At 39.2% G+C, this 21183-nt stretch overlaps 1 protein-coding gene across 2 annotated transcripts in view; it reads right to left on the reverse strand.

The window, feature by feature from the left end:
• LOC115781172 (chemokine-like protein TAFA-5) overlaps positions 1 to 20330 on the reverse strand; it is a 95025-nt gene extending 74695 nt beyond the window's left edge. For both annotated transcript variants that reach the window (XM_030730667.1, XM_030730666.1), the window contains exon 1: positions 19801 to 20330. In XM_030730667.1, the coding sequence (XP_030586527.1) occupies positions 19801 to 19891 (91 nt within the window). In that variant the 5' untranslated portion in view covers positions 19892 to 20330. The remainder of the gene's footprint in view (positions 1 to 19800) is intronic.
• Between the last annotated feature and the right edge of the window lie 853 nt (positions 20331 to 21183).

Here is a 21183-nt window from a genome sequence, read left to right on the forward strand (position 1 = left end):
TGCAGCCACAATAACCTGGTACTGAACGCCCAGAAGACAGTGGAGATTATAGTGGACTTTAGGAAGCACACAGCCCCTCTACCCTCCATCATCCTGACTGGCACCCCCATCACCACAGTGGACTCATTTCGCTTCCTGGGAACTACCATCACCCAGGACCTCAAGTGGGAGCCCACCATCACCTCTGTCGTCAAAAAGGCCCAGCAGAGGATGTACTTCCTGCGGCAGTTGAAGAAATTCAACTTGCCAGCAAGGACCATGGTGCAGTTCTATACTGCCATCATTGAGTCCATCCTCACCTCCTCCATCACTGTGTGGTACGCTGGAGCCACCACTAGGGACAAACAGAGACTACAGCGCGTTGTGCACTCTGCTGAGAAGGTGATTGGCTGTAACCTCCCATCTCTCCAGGACCTGTACACCTCCAGGACACTGGGGCGTGCAGGTCGGATCACAGCCGACCACTCTCACCCTGGGCACAGACTTTTTGACCCTCTCCCCTCAGGCAGGAGGCTACGGTCCATACGGACCAGAACCTCCCGCCATAAGAACAGTTTCTTCCCCTCTGCTGTTGGACTCATGAACAATTACCCTAAGACTGTTACCACCACCCTCCACAAACGCTGATGACCCTATGTCTATGCACCTGTCTGATTGCACTGATGTACATATTAGTGGAATATAGTCTACATTCTTTTATCTTTTAATTAGTCTCTGCACTGTATATTTTGTAATTTTGTAATATTGTGCTATAGTTATAGCTCTAATATCTCTGTATATTTGCAATTTGTATACTTGTATATTGTCTTATAGTTTTTATACTTATTTGTTTTTTTTCTGTAAGCACGAAGTACCGCAGCAATTTCCTAATGCTGTGAACCTGTTCACCCATATGGCAATAAAAACCTTCTGATTCTGATTCTGATTCTGATTCTGATATGGATAATCGAGCAAACAGAGCATTACAATAATATAACTACTTAATATGAATGCATGAACCAATTTCTTAGTCAGGTTAAGATAGGAATTTTCTAACCTTGGACATATTTTAAGTGGTAGAAAGCAGGTAGAAAGCTGATATCCTTGATGATGTGATTATCAAAACTGAAATCACTGTCCAGAACAATGCCAAGATTCCTGACTTGCTTGGGGCATTTCAGAGGAATGATAAAAATGAACAAATTTTCAACTTTTATGACCAACAAAAAATATTTATGTCTCGTTTCTGCTCAGTTCTAAAAAGGTTTTGAGACATCCAGCAATTAATGTCATCAATGCAACTCACTTTGTGAACAGAGGTTAGCTCATTAGACGAAAATCACAAGTACAACTGTGTATCATAAGAATGGTAGGATATGTTATGATTCTTAATGACAGTACTAACTAGGATCATATGAAGTTTAAAGAGTAATGAACCAAGGACAGACCCTCGAGGAGCCCCTGATTTATTTTTTATTTGTGCAGATGTAAATCTACTAAGTGTAACATAAATATTTCCACCCTTTAGATATGCTGAGAGCCTGACCACTTAAACCAACTGAGTCATGAAGCCTTTGAATTAAAATGTCATGATCAACAGTGTCAAAAGCAGGAGTGAGAACAATAAGAACTAAAACTGAAACTCTGTGAGTCACTGTTGATCTTTAGGTCATTGATGACTTTAGTAAGAGCTGTTTCTGTGCTATTATTGGATCTGAACACTAATTGGTACTTATTGTAAAGACTGTAAGAAGAAAGGGATTCATTCAGTTACTGAGGTATGAGAGATTACAAATAGGTCTAAAATGATTAATTACCACTGGATCTAAATTATTTTCTTGAGCAGCAGTGTAATCACAGTGGATTTGAGCAAAACTGGGAAAATGCCAGACTGTCAAGAGCTGTTGACAGTATTTACTAAATAATTTGGAAAATAATTAGATACAGATTTTAATAGTTTGGTGAGGATGGGGTCCAAGTAAATAAGTGCAAGACTTTAACTGATGATTAACTTCTTCCTTGATCAAAATAAGAATCAGCACTAGATAAATTACTATGAGAGGCTAAGATATTACCTCTCATATTAGAAAATTTGTTCTTGTAGAAAGAAGCAATTTCATCACACGTATTTGTTGAAAGAAATTCACTTGGTAGGATTTTGGAATGATTAAGTAAATTATCAATGGATAAAAATAGAAAAGCAGAATTAGACTGATTATTGTTGATCAGTTGGGAGATGCAGGATTGTCTGGCTAATTTAATTAAAATGTTTTTTCACATCTAGTTTTAGTTTTTAGTTTAGTTTTAAATAAATGTGACCATAGCCCCCATTACCAGGTCACAGCAAGATTAGAAAAACTCAATTTTTACCTTTTTACCTAAAAACTTCTAATTAGAAAATAAATTACAATTCCATTACAACATACACCACCAAACAATGCAAAAAGCCATCTCAGGGAACTTTTTGTAATTCACATATTTTAAATGCAAACCAAGCACAAAGCTGGGTGGGGTGAAAGGAGAACAGAGAGAGAAAAGAATTGAACACTAATATTAATGAACCACTACTCAACTCCACCAAATTTGATGCAACAAAAATGAAGCACCACAACGCCACATCTGTTTTAGTCTTATCAATAATTTGTGGGCCCTTCATTAAATGTGCCACGCTCTACATCAGGCTAAAAATACCTGTTTCTTCACCTTCCAGCACTTTCTTGGTCAGTGTGTCAGCATTGAGGTAGATTATCTCGTCAATAGTTTTACATCCTCACTGCGTACGACTTTGGATACTGTGGCTCCTCTGAAAAGGAAAGCTTCAAATCAGAAGTGCCTGACTCCGTGGTATAATTCGCAAACGCACAGCTTAAAGCAGATAACCCAAAAGCTGGAGAGGGAATGGCGTCTCACTAAATTAGAAGATGCTCATTTAGCCTGGAAAAAGAGTTTGTTGCTCTATAAAAAAGCCCTCCGTAAAGCTAGGACATCTTACTATTCATCATTAATTGAAGAAAATAAGAACAACCCCAGGTTTCTTTTCAGCACTGTAGCCAGGCTGACAAAGAGTCAGAGCTCTGTAGAGCCGAGTATTCCTTTCACTTTAACTAGTAGTGTCTTCATGGATTTCTTTACAAATAAAATTTTAGACATTAGAGAAAAAATTATTCATAACATCTAAAAGATTTATCTTCATGTTCGGCTGCTTTCAGCACTGCTGGTACTTGTTTAGACTCTTTCGCTCCAGTTGATCTGTTAACTTCAATAGTTACTTCCTCCAAACCAGCAACATGTTTGTTAGATCCCATTCCTACTAGACTGTTCAAAGAAGTCTTTCCAATTATTGATGCTTCAATCTTAAAAATGATCAATCTGTCTTTATTAGTTGGCTATGTACCACAGACCTTCAAGGTGGCTGTTATTAAACCACTACTTAAAAAGCCATCATTTGACCCAGCTGTATTAGCTAATTATAGGCCAATCTCCAACCTTCTTTTTATCTCAAAAGAGATAGAAAGAGTAGTTGTAAAACAGCTAACTGATCATCTGCAGAGGAACGGTTTATTTGAAGAGTTTCAGTCAGGTTTCAGAATTCATCACAGTACAGAAACAGCATTAGTGAAGGTTACAAATGATCTTCTTACAGCCTCTGACAGTGGACTCATCTCTGTTCTTGTCCTGTTGGACCTCAGTGCAGCTTTTGATACTGTTGACCATAACATTTTATTACAGAGATTAGAGCATACTATAGGTATTAAAGGTACTGCACTGCAGTGGTTTGAATCATATTTATCTAAAAGACTCCAATTTGTTCATGTAAATGGGGAGTCTTCTTCAGACACTAAGGTTAATTATGGAGTTCCACAGGGTTCTGTGCTAGGACCAATTTTATTTACATTATACATACTTAGACAGTATTATTAGAAAGCATTGCATCAATTTTCATTGTTATGCAGATGATACTCAGCTTTACCTATCAATGAAGCCAGATGACGCACATCAATTAGTAAAACTGCAGGAATGTCTTAAAGATATTAAGGCCTGGATGACCTCTAATTTCCTGCTTCTAAATTCAGATAAAACTGAAATTCTTGTACTCGGCCCCACAAATCTTAGAAACATGGTGTCAAACCAGATACTTACTCTGGATGGCATTACTTTGGCCTCCAGTAACACTGTGAGAAATCTTGGAGTCATTTTTGACCAGGATATGTCCTTCAATGCACATATTAAACAAATATGTAGGACCGCTTTTTTGCATTTGCGCAATATTTCTAAAATTAGAAACATCCTTTCTCAGAGTGATGCTGAAAAGCTAATTCATGCATTTATCACTTCTAGGGTGGACTACTGTAATTCGTTATTATCAGGCTGTCCTAAAAGCTCCCTGAAAAGCCTTCAGCTGATCCAAAATGCTGCAGCTAGAGTACTGACAGGGACTAGAAAGAGAGAGCCTATTTCTCCCATATTGGCTTCTCTTCATTGGCTCCCTGTTAAATCTAGAATAGAATTTAAAATCCTTCTCCTCACATACAAGGTCTTGAATAATCAGGCCCCATCTTATCTCAAAGACCTTATAGTACCATATCACCCAAATAGAGCACTTCGCTTTAAGATTGCTGGCTTACTTGTGGTTCCTAGGATACTTAAGAGTAGAATGGGAGGCAGAGTCTTCAGCTTTCAGGCCCCTCTTCTGTGGAACCAGCTTCCAGCTTGGATTCGGGACTCTCTATTTTTAAGATTAGGCTTAAAACTTTCCTTTATAATCAAGCTTATATTTAAGGCTGGATCAGGTGACCCTGAACCACCCCTTAGTTATGCTACTATAGGCCTAGGCTGCTGTGGGGTTCCCATAATGCACTGTTTCTTTTCATTCACCTTTTTTTATTCTATACTTCACTCTGTATTTAATCAAGTTATTATTAATCTCTGTCTCTCTTCCACAGTCTTTTGTCCTTTCTCTCTCCCCTCAGCCCCAACTGGTTGTGGCAAATGACTGCCCCTCCCTGAGCCTGGTTCTGCTGGAGGTTTCTTCCTGTTAAAAGGGAGTTTTTCCTTTCCTCTGTCACCAACTGCTTGCTCATTGGGGGTTGTTATTACTGTTGGGTTTTCTCTGTATTATTGTAGGGTCTTTACCTACAATACAAAGCGCCTTGAGGTGACTGTTTGTTGTGATTTGGCACTATACAAATAAAATTGAGTTGAATTCAATTGAATTGAATTGAAATGTTTAGCTGCTTCTTGGCCTTCTTTAGCAATAACTATACTTGTAAAAACTGTAGCCTGTTTGTAGCTTTGGAGGCCAAGCTCAGTGAATTGGAGACTTGGGTTCACACACTTGAAAATCCTTTCCTAGCCTGCCCCTGTGGTTAGTCTTGTAGCTTAGCCACTGTTAGCTAAGCTCTCTAGCACTGTTAGAGTCAGAGTTCCGTTGAGCCAAGTATTTCTTTAAACTCAATTGTGTTAAGTCATTTTGTCCATAGGCTTTTGCGCCCTTCTAGGGTCTACCAAGGCAAACTGATCCTGGATGAAGGGCCAGACAAAGAGCGATTCCAACGATCCTTATTGAAAAGACATCAAGGGGACAGTTTACCCTGCCTGGGATAGGACCCCAGGCCTGGCTCCAGGGTGGGGCTGGGTAACGGCAGGCCAAGTGGAACACAGCTGAAATGGTGACTGAAGCAAAAATTTTGGTTTGAGGAGTTCAGTGAGGGCCTTTTGGATAGTCTCAGAGCAATTCTGGCAAACTGTCAGATGACTCAGTAGAGGAAAGCGGTGCTCTACTCACATGGTGTATAGTATGGGTGGGGCGGGAGGTTACTGAGGTAATTAAACAAATAGTCTGCATTTCTGGCAATATATCAGACTAGTTCCCTGTGTGTGCTGGACTTCTCCGGGGCTGCCCTTTGTCAATGATTACATTCATAAATTTTATAGACAGAAGTTCTAGTTGTAGAGTGGTTCCACAGAAGAGGGGCCTGAAAGCTGAAGGCTCTGCTTCCTGTTCTTTTGAAAAAAAAAAATCTAAAAACCACAAGTAAGATAGTGGCCTGAGAGTGAAGTGCTTTACTTGGGTGTTATGGCACTATAGGTCTTTAACCCTTTAACATCGACTGTGTTGTTGTCAATACAACATATTTCAAATGTCCCGCCGTTGGCAGACTTCTGGCAACAATTACCATAATAACCCTATGTTGGGTGTGAAGTGCAATTTCTCAGCTTTCAGAAACCATTTTGAAATTTTGCAACAAAGTGTTGCATAATTACGATACATTAACTATCAAGTAAAACTATACTTTATAATTGTGTATTCAGTACTATGAGATGTAAAATATAAATTGCAATATATAGTTGAAAAATTACAAAATATTTATGTATTAAATATTTAATAAAATAAAGTGTATACAAAGTATTCTTTGAGGGCAAGAAATGCAAAAAAATGTTTGTTTGCACATATCACAGAGCCATGGCTCAGTGGCTGAGAGTGCCTGAGTCCCACAGGCCTGAATGGGCTCTGACCACAAACTGAACAAAAAAAGTGACTATTCTTTGTGTTCATATAGATCAACTTTGTCCTTTGTCTCATTGTTTAGCTTCTCTCTGTATCATATCATGTTGCTAATCTTCTCATAGGTCAACTGGGTGTCTTTTCAGCATTTGTTAGGGCATTTTCCTCCTCATTATGTTTTGCATAAACATGAGTTATTTTGTTAACTTAAGTTTTTAGTTTAGTGCTCGAGCTCTTATTTTCTGCTGCAAAGACTCTTATGCTGCAAATAAATGTTTGTGCAGATCCCATCTCTTTTTGTCATACTTTCACACTCATCATTGAATCACTCGCTGATGTTTCTCCTCCTGACGCATTTATTCAAATCCAATTACACCCTCTGCAGCATTTTGCTTCCTTAATTTCTATTTGTGTGTTTTTTCATTCAGATGCAGTGTGTTTATAATTCCCATGAATATATGCTCAACTTAATGGAGTGTTGAAAATTAATTTGGGCTCTGAAGGTTCCTTAGTTAGGCTTTCAACACCGTGGGCACAACAGTGTGTGTTGTGTAACAGGTTTGTTTCCAGGATCTAAATGAGTTTTATGAGCAGGCAGATAAAAGAAAGGAAAAACAAAGTAAACACGAGCATAAGGAAATTTAAGTTGGTCTGTAGTTTGTCTTCATTAAAGCTTTTCACACTGTGATGATCAATGATCAATCCACAACACAACCTTCTGAAACAATTCTTTATATTAAGCTTTTTTTTTCTGATGATTTGATGTCATGTAACTGACAAACCTCTTTACAAAATAAGAGTTTCTGCAGCTGTAAACCTGCAGCTGCTCAGTTGAATCTGTTTGAGCTATGACTAATGAATTTCAATGAGCAGCTGCTGGACTTTATGATTTTCCTCTTTTTGCAGCAGCACTGATTATCTGAAACATCTGCATATGATGAGACTCAGAAGCAGCTGCTGAACAAAAACACAAAAAAATGGAATTTCTGCTTCATGGAGAGCAGAAGGGATTTTATTGTTGTTCAACATACATCAGAGACTAAGGAGAGCTTTAAATGTTCCAGTGTTATGTGGCATCTGGCTGCCTCAGAAGTGTCATATTTTACCCGACAAAACCAGGTTTCAAAGGAAGCTGCAATAATACATGAAGCATATAACACCTTAGACAAACTCTTAATTTTACTAAACATCTGTGAAACCAGACTAATTCTAGGTGTTTTCAACACTGTGAAGTCTAGGTTCAAATCAGGGAGGTTAAAAATCACTTTTACAAAGAGCCAGAGTGGATATGACAAATCAAGGGCAGTGTCTCATGTACAATTTGATGCCTACACTATGAAGCGAGTTCAGCATCCCAGGGTCTTTCTGTTATCTGCATTCACTTACCTGAACACAAGGAATCAGGATAAGAAGTCACATGAAGCTGTTTACTCGCTATGTTAACCAAGGCTTTTCCTTGTGCATTCACATTAAAGAGATGTGCTTGCATGCCTGTCTGTCTGTTTAATATTCAATTCAATTCAATTCAATTTTATTTATATAGCGCCAAATCACAACAAACTGTCGCCTCAAGGCGCTTTGTATTGTGGGTAAAGACCCTACAATAATACAGAGAAAACCCAACAGTCAAAACGACCCCCTATGAGCAAGCACTTGGCGACAGTGGAAAGGAAAAACTCCCTTTTAACAGGAAGAAACCTCCAGCAGAACCAGGCTCAGGGAGGGGCAGTCATCTGCCGCGACCGGTTGGGCTGAGGGGAGAGAAAGACATGCTGTGGAAGAGAGCCAGAGATTAATATCAATTAATGATTAAATGCAGAGTGGAGTATAAACAAAGTAAATAAGGTGAATGAGAAACAGTGCATTATGTGAACCCCCCAGGAGACTAGGCCTATAGCAGCATAACTAAGGGATGGTTCAGGGTCACCTGATCCAGCCCTAACTATAAGCTTTATCATAAAGGAAAGTTTTAAGCCTAATCTTAAAAATAGAGAGGGTGTCTGTCTCCCGAATCCAAGCTGGAAGCTGGTTCCACAGAAGAGGGGCCTGAAAGCTGAAGGCTCTGCCTCCCATTCTACTCTTAAGTATCCTAGGAACCACAAGTAAGCCAGCAGTCTGAGAGCGAAGTGCTCTGTTGGGGTGATATGGTACTATGAGTTCTATATAGCATGTGCATGGGGTGGCCATCAATGTGCAGACCACAGCTAACAACTAGTTATCTCAATTCATTGTGTGGTTAAAAAAAAAAAAATATATATATATATATATATATATTAAACAGAACCATAACAACCTCCTATAAACAAGCACTTAGTGATGGTGCGAAGAAAGAACTCCTTTTTAATAGGATGAAACATCCAAAGGACTGTATGAAGGAACACAAAAACAAACAGGACAAACATAAATTACAGGAGAGAACAGAAAAGTTAATGTGCAAAAGCAGCACAAAAGAGAGAAGTGGAGGACAAGTCCTCAGTGTATCATGGGACATCCCCCAGTAGCCTGAGCCTACAACAGCAACAAGAAAAGTTTTAAGTACACTGCTCAAAAAAAATAAAGGGAACACTCAAATAACACATCTTAGATCTGAATGAATTAAATATTCTCATTGAATACTTTGTTCTGTACAAAGTTGAATGTGCTGACAACAAAATCACACAAAACTCATCAGTGGAAATCAAATTTATTAACCAATGGAGGCCTGGATTTGGAGTCACACACAAAATTAAAGTGGAAAAACACACTACAGGCTGATCCAACTTTGATGTAATGTCCTTAAAACAAGTCAAAATGAGGCTCAGTATTGTGTGTGGCCTCCACGTGACTGTATGACCTCCCTACAACGCCTGGGCATGCTCTTGATGAGGTAGCAGATGGTCTCCTGAGGGATCTCCTCCCAGACCTGGACTAAAGCATCCGCCAACTCCTGGACAGTCTGTGGTGCAACGTGATGTTGGTGGATGGAGCGAGACATGATGTCCCATATGTGCTCAATTGGATTCAGGTCTGGGGAACAGGCGGGCCAGTCCATAGCTTCAATGCCTTCATCTTGCAGGAATTGCTGACACACTCCAGCCACATGAGGTCTAGCATTGTCCTGCATCAGGAGGAACCCAGGGCCAACCGCACCAGCATATGGTCTCACAAGGGGTCTGAGGATCTCTTCTCGGTACCTAATGGCAGTCATACTACCTCTGGCGAGCACATGGAGGGCTGTGCGGCCCTCCAAAGAAATGCCACCCCACGCCATTACTGACCCACTGCCAAACCGGTCATGTTGCAGGATGTTGCAGGCAGCAGATCGCTCTCCACTGCGTCTCCAGACTCTGTCACGTCTGTCACATGTGCTCAGTGTGAACCGGCTTTCATCTGTGAAGAGCACAGGGCGCCAGTGGCGAATTTGCCAATCCTGGTGTTCTCTGGCAAATGCCAAGCGCCCTGCACGGAGTTGGGCTGTGAGCACAACCCCCATCTGTGGACGTCGGGCCCTCATACCATCCTCATGGAGTCGGTTTCTAACCGTTTGTGCAGACACATGCACATTTGTGGCCTGCTGGAGGTCATTTTGCAGGGCTCTGGCAGTGCTCCTCCTGTTCCTCCTTGCACAAAGGCGGACGTAGCGGTCCTGCTGCTGGGTTGTTGCCCTCCTACGGCCTCCTCCACGTTTCTTGGTGTACTGGCCTGTCTCCTGGTAGCGCCTCCAGCCTCTGGACACTAAGCTGACAGACACATCAAACCTTCTTGCCACAGCTCGCATTGATATGCCATCCTGGATGAGCTGCACTACCTGAGCCACTTGTGTGGGTTGTAGAGTCCGTCTCATGCTACCACGAGTGTGAAAGCACCACCAACATTCAAAAGTGACCAAAACATCAGCCAGAAAGCATAGGTACTGAGAAGTGGTCTGTGGTCCCCACCTGTAGAACCACACCTTTATTGAGTGTGTCTTGCTAATTGCCAATAATTTCCACCTGTTGTCTGTTCCATTTAGAATAGAATAGAATGCCTTTATTGTCATTATACAGGATGTACAATGAGATTGGAGGGCCACTCCTGTTCAGTGCCATGTAACAGAAAATCAAACTCTCTAAAATGAAAATAAAAATATTATAAAAATATTATAATCTAGTACAATCAATATGATCAAGAGATATACAGAAAATAAACAATGTGTAAAATATACAAAAAATAGAATGTATAAAAATTAGGGGTGGGACTCGATTAAAAAAATTAATCGAATTAATTACAAGCTTTGTAATTAATTAATCGAAATTAATCGCATTTTAATCGCATTTCAATATTTAACATGATAAATATTAATTTAAGTTTAGTTGATGAATAAATCAATATACATAAGCTTAAACTTCAAAATCTTGTTTATTTTCCCACCAGTCTGCTACACAGACCAATGAAGGGTGGAAGTGCTCCTGTGATAAGCAAACTCCTGAAATTAAAGTTAAGCATCATAACTGGATAGTTTTATTCAACATTAATGTCTCACTTGTTATAGTTGGAAATTAATCATTCGCTCAGCTGTATTCCTTGATGTTGAAATATGTTCTGCTTGTTTTAACAGCTTATTTTGAATTAAAGACTTAAAATTAAACCACAAAAAGGAGAAAAAGTTCGTTCTCCGTTTAACCAGCTGCTTTTACACAGCTGTGCTTCACACTCACGGTTGCTAGGCGACATGAGCTACGCAGAGGTGACGACAGCTGATATGAAGGCTAGCCGCTCACTTCCGGCCTTTGTGGTGTTCGTGGGCTGCGAAAGACGTGGGCCGGGTCCTTCGCAGGATGCGGCCCCTAATTTGGACATTGTGCGTCGATATAATCTGTATGCCGGGAACTCGCGCACTGAGAAACGTTCCACGGTGCAAAGTGCGATTAAAATGCGTTAAAATTTTTAACGCGTTAATTTCCCCGTAATTAATTAATCGAAATTAACGCGTTAAAGTCCCACCCCTAATAAAAATATATACATACATACCTACATTGGTGCATCTGTACATTGTAAGAAAGTAAATGCGTGTATACATATAATAATGAAGATGATGAATATTGCACTTGGTGAATGAATATTGCACTAGTGAATGAATACTGGATATTACCCAATATAGGAATGTTAGATATTGTTCAGTATGAATAATATAATATTGCACAGAGATGTGGGTGTTGCACAGTTACAGTGGGTGAGTGTGTGAGTTCAGGGTGGTGATTGCTCTGGCGAAGAAACTGTTCCTGAGTCTGTTTGTTCTGGCTTTGATGCACCTGTAGCGCCTGCCAGAGGGCAGCAGGTCAAACAGGTCAAAGCCAGGGTGTGAGCTGTCCTTGATGATGTTCCTGGCTCTGCTGATGCAGCGGGAGGTGTAGATGTCCATCAGGGAGGGGAGAGGGCAGCCAACGATTCTTTGTGCTGTCTTGACTACCCTCTGAAGCCTGACCCTGTCTGCCTCAGTGCAGCTGCCGTACCATACTGTGATACAGTACATCAGCAGGCTCTCAATGGATGGAGCGGTAGAAGGTCAGCAGCAGGTTTGAGTCCAAGTTGTTCTTCCTGAGGACCCTCAGGAAGTGAAGTCGCTGCTGAGCCTTCTTGATAACAGCTGTGATGTTATCTGACCAAGAGAGATCAGCAGAGATGAGGACACCGAGAAACCTGAAGGTGTGGACCCTCTCCACACGCTCGCCGTTGATGTAGAGGGGAGCTGGGTCAGTCCTGTGCTTCCTGAAGTCGATGATGATCTCTTTGGTTTTCATGGTGTTTGCACAACAGCATGTGAAATTAATTGTCAATCAGTGTAGCTTCCTAAGTGGAAGCTACCTAAGTTTGATTTCACAGAAGTTTGATTTACTTGGAGTTATATTGTGTTGTTTAAGTGTTCCCTTTATTTTTTTTGAGCAGTGTATAATCGTGACACGCTCCCTGCCAATGGTGAAGTATTCCAGCAACAGTTCAAAACAATAATTTGGTGGGGAAAGTGTTTAAAGGAGAAAGGGTGTCTGTCTGGTTTCACAGGAGAGAGGCCTGATAGCCAAAAGTGGGCATTCAATTCAATTTTATTTATATAATGCCAAATAATTGCCTTAAAGGGCTTTATATTGTAAAGACATGCCCTCTCTTTCTAATCCCTGTCAGCACTCTTGCTGCAGCATTTTGGATCAGCAGAAGGCTTTTCAGGGAGCTTTTAGGGCAACCTGATTAATGAATTACAATATTCTGTGCTAGAAGTAATAAATACATGAGCTAGTTTTTCAGCTGTAGCAATAAATTTTATACAGTTAAAAGCCAAGGAAAGATCTCTCCACTTTTATTCCCTGCCTCTTAAACAGCAAGTGGTTCTTTATCGCTGGCTAGCTGCACTGAAAACGAAGAATCCACCAGTTAACTGTAGCATGATTTGTAGTATGCACTTGTAGCAAGAAAAAGGGTTTGAGTTACTGTAGGTGCACTGGTGGTTCACCCAGCTAACAAGCTTAATGCACAAGACTTAATTACTTTTGTGACATTTTTCAAAATGTTTCATTTTCAAGTATAAAATCATGGCCAATGATGTTACCATATTTAGTTCCTTGCCTCCAAGTTATAGTGGGTTAAAAAGTATTATGAACCCTCTGCAGTTCACTGATGTGCCAGAGCATCTAAATGACATCGTCAATTTAAGATGACATAACAGCAGCAGCCTCAGTGAGTCTCCATTTCAACTTGTGGTGAAAGTGTGATCTTGAAACTGTGTACCAGTTTTTAAAATATGTTGAAAGGCCAAGTAAAGCCAGAGTTACGATTAATAGTTTACTGCATTTTCCTGTATATTGTCCTCATGTTTGACGCATGGTACAAACTGGATATTTGCCAGCAGAAAATGCTTGCCAGCAAAACAAACAAACAAAACCCCAATAACAAAAACAACAACAACAACAACAACAAAAGACAACCCCTTAGAAAAATGCACCACATTAACCAATCAAAAAGACAGACAAGACAGACAGTGAAAGACAGACAGTAATGACAGTGAGTTTTGGAATTTGAGAGATTTGTGACATTTAGTGTGTTTGGAGTGTATTGTTAGTGTGTATAGTGTGTTGTGTAGTCATGGACAAGGCAGATGCTAGCCAAAAAAAAGCCATCAAAGGCATACTCAAATGTGAAAGCTGTCTCCAGGTGTACAACAGGAGGAGTGACACTCTGGAAGTGTTGGGCCTGTGATGCGTCCCTCTGTCTTCTGGTGGACAGGAACTGTTTTTTGGGTGGCACAAATAAGTTGTATGGCATTTTAAGGCCTTTAAACACTGGATACTTAAAATTTGAGCAAATTTTTCATGCGTTAAAAACGACTCACCTATTCATCATCGTTCGATATCGATTTCATTTTTCTCACAGTGTAATTATTATTATGATTAAATTATTCAGAAAAACATAACCCGTTCAGTGTGTATATACTTTTAAAAAGTTTGGATGAGAAAAATTTGGAATTGCATTTTGCTCTTTTTGCAACATGTTTAGTGTGTTAAAGCCTTTATTGTGACATCTGATTGTTCTCTAAATAGTTGTACAAAAATACCTAAGACATTGCCTGCATTCTAATGTAAATAGTTGTATATAAATTTGTTGTTTGCTAAATTTGTACATATGTTTTTGAAATTACAACTTATATTTGAATTTTAAATTAGAAAAATTGTTCATTTTCAGCCCTAGTTTCAGCCAAACTCTGCTCTGTTTATTTTTTCATTAGCAAAGTCATGTCAATGGATTTTATGACACTGTCTTTTACCAAATTTGCCTGAATGTCAAGTGGATTTTTTGGAAAACTATATCAACTGGACATGTGTAAACCAAGACTATCAGCTAGTTAACATCTTGCAGCAACATAGGATAAACCCTCTCCTCTTGTTTTTTGCTTGTGGACTGAAGATATTTTGGACCTCCTGGATTTGGGAAATGATTCACTTATTGAGAAGCTCCCATAACAGCTCATGTAAGTGCATGCAGCCTGTAGTCATGCTAATTAGCATCTAACAATCCACTCATGACTCATAGGAGGTTATCCTTTGTGAGTCAGTCTGAAAGACACTGGGGCATTTTGCTGTATTAAACTAACAGCAGCTAGCAAGTAGAAAGTTCTAATCTTGTATACGGGCTCATGGAGGAGGATAAAGATTTAGCCAATTTGGAAAAATGGTAAGTGAAGCCTACAGCCAAAGCTCTGGAGGATGCTTTACAAAAGAAAATAGGGTCAAAGAAAGCTATATTGACTCAGCTTACAGCAAGAAATGAATGAGATGCTCCATTTAATGGATGATGAAGGCAGTTTGGAGAAGGTGAAGACCAAGTTAGTTGGGGAGTTTAATAAGCTCTTTGGAGAGTTTTTTGAGCTGAAGACCTCTGTTAAAGCGTCGTTTCAGCAAGTTACATCAGAAAGTAAACAGTGACCAACAGAATTGGTTTAAACAATGGCTGATTCATTCAAGGACTTCACTGATCAAGTTGATACTTGATATCTGATGTCCACAGATGCATGGAGGAAGGAAAGCCAATGAAAATGTTAACCTGTCAGATAATGTATCAAAAGCATCATCTAGGAAGTCTAAAAGGTCAAAGGTAAGCTTCAATCTTCAGCTTCCTCTGCCTCTTCAGCATATTTGAAGGCTAAATTGGAAAGGGCTGCACATACAGCAAAGGCAGCAACATTGAAAAGGAAGGAAGATTTGGCTATGCAAGAAGCAAGGCTAAAGGCAGAGCAGGAAGATCTTGAGATTCAGACAGCTTTGGGGCAACAGATGCTAAACTTACGTAAGGTTGTAAGGTTTTGGACAGGTTTGGGAGAGCAGATGTTTCACAAAAGGATAATGAACAGTCTAGGCCAGAGCCTGTGGCAAACCTTAACGTGGCCACTGAGTATCATGGGAACACAAGAAATACATCTAACTCAGTACCACTAATAATAAGTAATGCCACACAGTCACATCAAGGAGCTAGTAATGCTATATGAGGTGGCCTCTTCTTCCAGCAACAGTTTTGCAAAAAGTTCAGCAGGTTCAGAGGCTATGCCCACTGTCATGCAACATCAAAATTCATTCCATTCTCTTCCGCTTATCCGGTTCAGGGTTGTGGGGGGGGCAGCTGGAGCCTATCCCAGCTGTCATAGAGCAAGAGGCAGGGTACACCCTGTACAGGCTGTCGCAGGGCTAACACAATGATACACAAAATTATATTACATAATTGTTGATAAAGCAACAAAAACACACAAAACATTCCCATCTTCAAAGGAGATCCTTTGGAATGTAGACTCTTTATTAGAGCGTTCGAGCACGGCGTAGAGATGGCAACAAGATGGCGTTTTGTCACATACAAATTACACCACTGGACTTTCTGAAGTTATTGTACTCAGACCTAAAAATCTTAGAAACATTGTGCCTAACCAGATACTTACTCTGGGTGACATTACCTTGGCCTCCAGTAACACTGAGTAATATTGAAGTCATTTGTGACTAGGGCATTTCCTTCATAGCACATTAAGTAAATCTGTAGGACTGCTTTCTTGCATTTGTGCAGTCATCTGTTTATACTCTTACTGTTTGGGCTTATCTTTTGTTATGTGCATTACAGAAGTAAACACATGGTGTTGCTGTATCATTAATATAATTACATGACACTTTTATATCACATAAAATATATACTTTATATTATTGTGGACAATGTGATATGACACAGCCCTGATATAAATATGATGGAACTCCTTTGAAACTCCAGATAACAACTTTATTAAAAGAATGAAACGTGTGTCAAGCTGGTATCCAAACAAAAGACAGTTAGACTGTGTAGCCTGTTATATCAGTGAAAAAAACAAACAAACACCTTGGTGTTGGTGTGTCCAAATGTTTTAGTGGTACAAATAGTGATACTGCTGACATGAGACAGATTATTCTGACTTTTTAGTCTACAATAGCTGAAGATTTGCTTAAAGTAAAAGTTCTTAGAGTATGCAGGATTCTAGAAAAGGAACATCACAGATAAAGAATTTGCTAAATTAAGCATATAAAGCACTAATCAGCAGCGACCCATGTTGAGAAAAGGCAGCAGTCTCACAGGATGAGAAGCAGCTTTTAAACTAGTTCTCAGCAAGGTTATTATCACTAACAAATAATGAAAACTGAAATTGAAAAAAAAAAAACATTTTTGTTAACTGAAATAAATAAAAAATAAAAATAAAATAATAATTAAAAGGAGAAAAACTATAACTAACTGAAACTGAATTGTGTGTTTACCAAACTTACTAAAACAAACTGAAATTATAGATAATATGACCTTTGTTTTTGTGTTTGTCAGTTTATTTAAAAACCTTGTGGATTGATATGAAATCATTTTTTCCACTCTATCAGTTTTAGCTGGGAGCGCCATCCGGCACCTCAGTGTGTGTGTGTGTGTGTGTGTGTGTGTGTGTGTGTGTGTGTGTGTGTGTGTGTGTGTGCTCCCCGCGCCATTCTGCAAAATAATGGCAGTATTTCTTTCTTTCTTTGAGTACTATAGCGAGACAGACAGAAGCAAGTGTCTTGTGGATGATGGCAAGATGTGCAGCACTTTTCTCAAGGGGAAAACCCTACCAACCTCAGAGTCCACCTGGAACCCTATGGAAACCACTGAGCAGGTCAGCGCATCCGCCATATTTAGATCTGCGCTGTAAACTAATACAAGTAAATGGACTGAACTTCATAAAGTGCCTTTCTACGAAGTTCTTGGAGTTAATGTGCCTCATTGACACATACACTAGTATATAATGGGGAACTGAGAGGCACCAAAAATAACATAACTTTCTCTGATAATTAGGGTGCAGGCATCAAACCAGCGTATGTATTTTTAATTTTTTTATGAGTGTTTGCAGCTATCAATGTTTGTAACGCTGTTAATGTGATAATAAATGTTTACAATAACAAAATCATGGCATGTAGAAATCACATCTGCAGGTTTCTGCAGGCATTTTTATATTCAGTGATTTTTATCAATTTAAGTATTATTAGTGACAAAAAATGAACAAATTTTACAAATTAAAATAAGACATTGCAATATACAGTGATCTACTTCATTTTCTTTTAACAGTAAAACTATACTAAAATTATAGATCCATGTTTTATGCATGCAATAAAATTTTATGGTTAAAAAAGGCAAAACAAAAAAGAGCTATTTCCAACTTTTGTAAAGTGCTTCATAAATTAAATGTATTATTATTATTATTATTACACAGAAACAAGGGGCCAAGAAACACAAATGCAAAAATAGATTGATGAGCAGACAGCAGCAAACAGAAGGTCTCCGAGTAATTACTTCAGGGCAATGTAGTAAAGTAAGACTGACTTCATTGTTTGGAGGCTGGTTTCACTGCAGGACGACATACTATTACCGCAATGTCTGCAAATTCTGTTTTCAAAATGTTGTAATGGCCAAATTCATTTAAAAAAATAAGTGTTCCCTCTTACCTGTGAAAGGTAAGCCCATGTGATCCAGTTATAACTGTACTGTAAGACAGTTTGAACCATTCCACACAGCATCACAGTGATGCACCTCTATGTTTATGTTTGTCACATCCAGTATTGTGGCAATGTTGATGTATGATTCAGGGCTCAATGCAGCGTCTATGTCTGTGGGGTCCACAGGAGGGAAAAAAGTCCTGGCATTTTTTGTTTTTGTCAGCTGGCACCGCAGTTAAAACACTGGGAAATGACCACAAGGTAATTAACACACACAACAGACGTTGCCCACTTGAGTACATAGCCCAAGACCCAGCGCAGCAGACTAATTCATGTTGGTGTCTCATGATGTTCATGTGTGTCCTTAATATTACACACATTTAGCACATAATGCTGCTATCTTGTTTTTGAATGCAATTTTTTTATAATATAATGTGTTAGGGTCTTATTACACAATAGTTACTCTTGCACCTTGAATCTTGCGCCTGACAAATAAAGTATGAAAACTAAAACTAATGAAAACTAAACTAAAGCTAAATCAAAAATAAAAACTAGCAAAACCACTCTAAAAACTAATTAAAAAATGATGTAAATTTTTTTAAAATCCAAACTATTATAACCCTGCTTCTCAGGTGGGGAAACAGGTCCAAACACTTAGGATACACTAAGAAAATATATCAGCTTTTCACAGCTGATGATGGGAAATAGTTCTACTTACTGATGAATTCTAGTTAGAGGTTAGGTGCAGTAACAGCACAGAATGTATGTATGTAAGGAGATAAAGAGGAGAGAGAATGAAAACACAGTGAAACATGGTAGTTACTGGTTCTTCTGGAGTTTGGTTACAATTCTACCCTGACTAAATAAGTAGTACTCCCTTCTTCAGAAAAGATCATTAAAGTAATTATTTTTATTGTAAGTAATATATAATATAATAAGTACCAGCAATAAATTCCTTTTCTTGTGTGTTCTCGTTTAGAATTTCAAATAGACTTTTCTGGCTCCAGGATGAATCTAGTCTAATTCTGGTCCAGTGTAATTTCTAATCTTAATTCTAATACAAATTTAATGCCCCTGCATTAAAAGAGTGGAGGTTTACACAAGCCTGTCTATCAGTGGGCTTGTATTAACTTATATTTTCTTAACACATCAGAGTTCAGCATATCAAAACTACTTTTTTACAGGGAATAAAAATAATCCAAAACATTAGTAAAATAAATATTTTACATAATTGTGTCAGGACATCCAACAGGTATATCCTACATTTCATTTGAAAGCAATTTTCCTAACTTTTTATAAGCATAAATGGAAATAAGTTTATTTTTATGTTCTATACAACAGTTTCTGTACTTGAATTTAATTTTTTTAATATCTTGTTTGAGGGACATCACAGAGGTATTGGTGCTGACTTCAAATTCCCCATATCTCAGTCTGCACCTCGGATGTGTCGGAAGAACAAGTCAGATTAATGGAGGAGCCACCTCACTGCTTACAGGAATTTCAACATAATAAATAAGAAAGAAAGAAAGAGCTTTGCTGAACCTCCTGAGCACCTCGACTTAGCCCATGTTTCTATTGCTGTTGCTTCATCTGTTTTCCATCTCTGGACTTAAATCACCATATCATCACCACTTCATTGCTCCACAAGTGCTGCACAGATGCCCCCAAAATAGGACTACATGCACATAAGCACAGGGTATTTTATCCTTGTCAGTCTGTGCCGGGTAAGTCAAACAAACAAAAACGTTTTGCACATTTTTTCTGACCTGTTGAGACATTCTGGGCCGTAAGTTTGAACACAAATATACACAGGCACATCATCCCAGACTTTGTGATCAGAATAGAGAATAGTACCTTCTCTCAAGATCTGGCTGTGGAGGAGCAGGAGGAGCAGTAAGCAGACCGCACCGACAGTCAGAGCCCAGACCAGCCGAAGGAGCTGCATGAGGTAAAGATGCGTGGGGTAAAAAGTCCAAACTGTGACTATCCTCAGGTCGGTGCCACCTCACGATGCCACATCCATCCCTATCCGACCCGGAGAAGGACGGCGGGAGGAGACAGGTGTCATCTCCGGGATATGTAACCACAAACGGGCCCGAAGTGAAAAATCCTGAGTGGAGGAGGTCTGGGGTAGAAAAGATAATTTTCTTCTCCTTTCTTGGACACGGAAAATCACGGGGTCCTCACAGCTCTCCCCGGCGCGTCGCTGTGCGCAGCAGCTTTAGATGCAGGAAGTCCCCTCAGGATTAAAATCCAAAATATGCTTCAAACTATAAGTTTTCCCGCTTTACGCCTGCAACTTACGACTCTTTGCCCTTTGGATCCATTGGTCCGCAACTCCGCGTAAATCCTGCCAGAGCTGAAACAAGCTGGAACTGCCTCAGCAGGCATTCTGCACGTATCCCCGCTGGGTCTGTGGTCCTGGTCGGTGCCTCGTTTGCCTGGCGGTAAGTGAGGCGTGTAGAGGAAGAAGAGGAGCAGGTACTGTGTGCAGGTCTGAGTAAATACCATTCTCTCTCTCTCTCTCTCTCTCTCTCTCTCTCTCTCTCTCTCTCTGTGTCAAATACGGACTGACGTCACACCAGTTACATTAACGCGTGTATCGGAGAAAAAACATCCACAGTATTTAAGACAGAAAGACTGAGAGCGGTGTAGTACAGTAGGCTACATCAGGCTCTAGGCCTACCAATCCGTCTTTAATAAATTCTAACTAATTTATGAGAAAGATTTTATGTATTTTAGTTGCAAATGACTTTATGTCTTTTTTGTTTGTTTGAATAGTCTCATCACTTGTAAAAGATTGTTTTTAAATTAAATAATTGAGCTATTAGTATATACAAGCAAGACTCTTATTACCTGGATAAGCCATAGTTTCTACAGCACTGAAATACAACCTGGCAACTGGGCTTCAACTTGATTTATTATTGATTAATCTGATAACCAAATGATAACTGATCATTTTTAATTATTGGTTTATTAAAATTTTTAAATTTACTTTCATTTAAATAACAAAAACTCATGTATTCAGGAAAATTAACAGATATGTCCATTTCAAGTGGACTGTTTGCAAGCCTAATTTCTGTTAAAGTTGGCATGTCTGTATTTGTTTTAATTTGTTTTATTTACAATATCATTATTGAATAAGCAAAATAATTATATAATGTATTTCAGTTTTATACAGTGATAATAGTTATAATATGTAACCTTCCATCTTTCTTGTCATTCAAAGATGGCTAC

The sequence above is a fragment of the Archocentrus centrarchus genome, chromosome 6, assembly GCF_007364275.1.
Source record: "Archocentrus centrarchus isolate MPI-CPG fArcCen1 chromosome 6, fArcCen1, whole genome shotgun sequence".
Classification (NCBI taxonomy): Eukaryota; Metazoa; Chordata; class Actinopteri; order Cichliformes; family Cichlidae; genus Archocentrus; species Archocentrus centrarchus.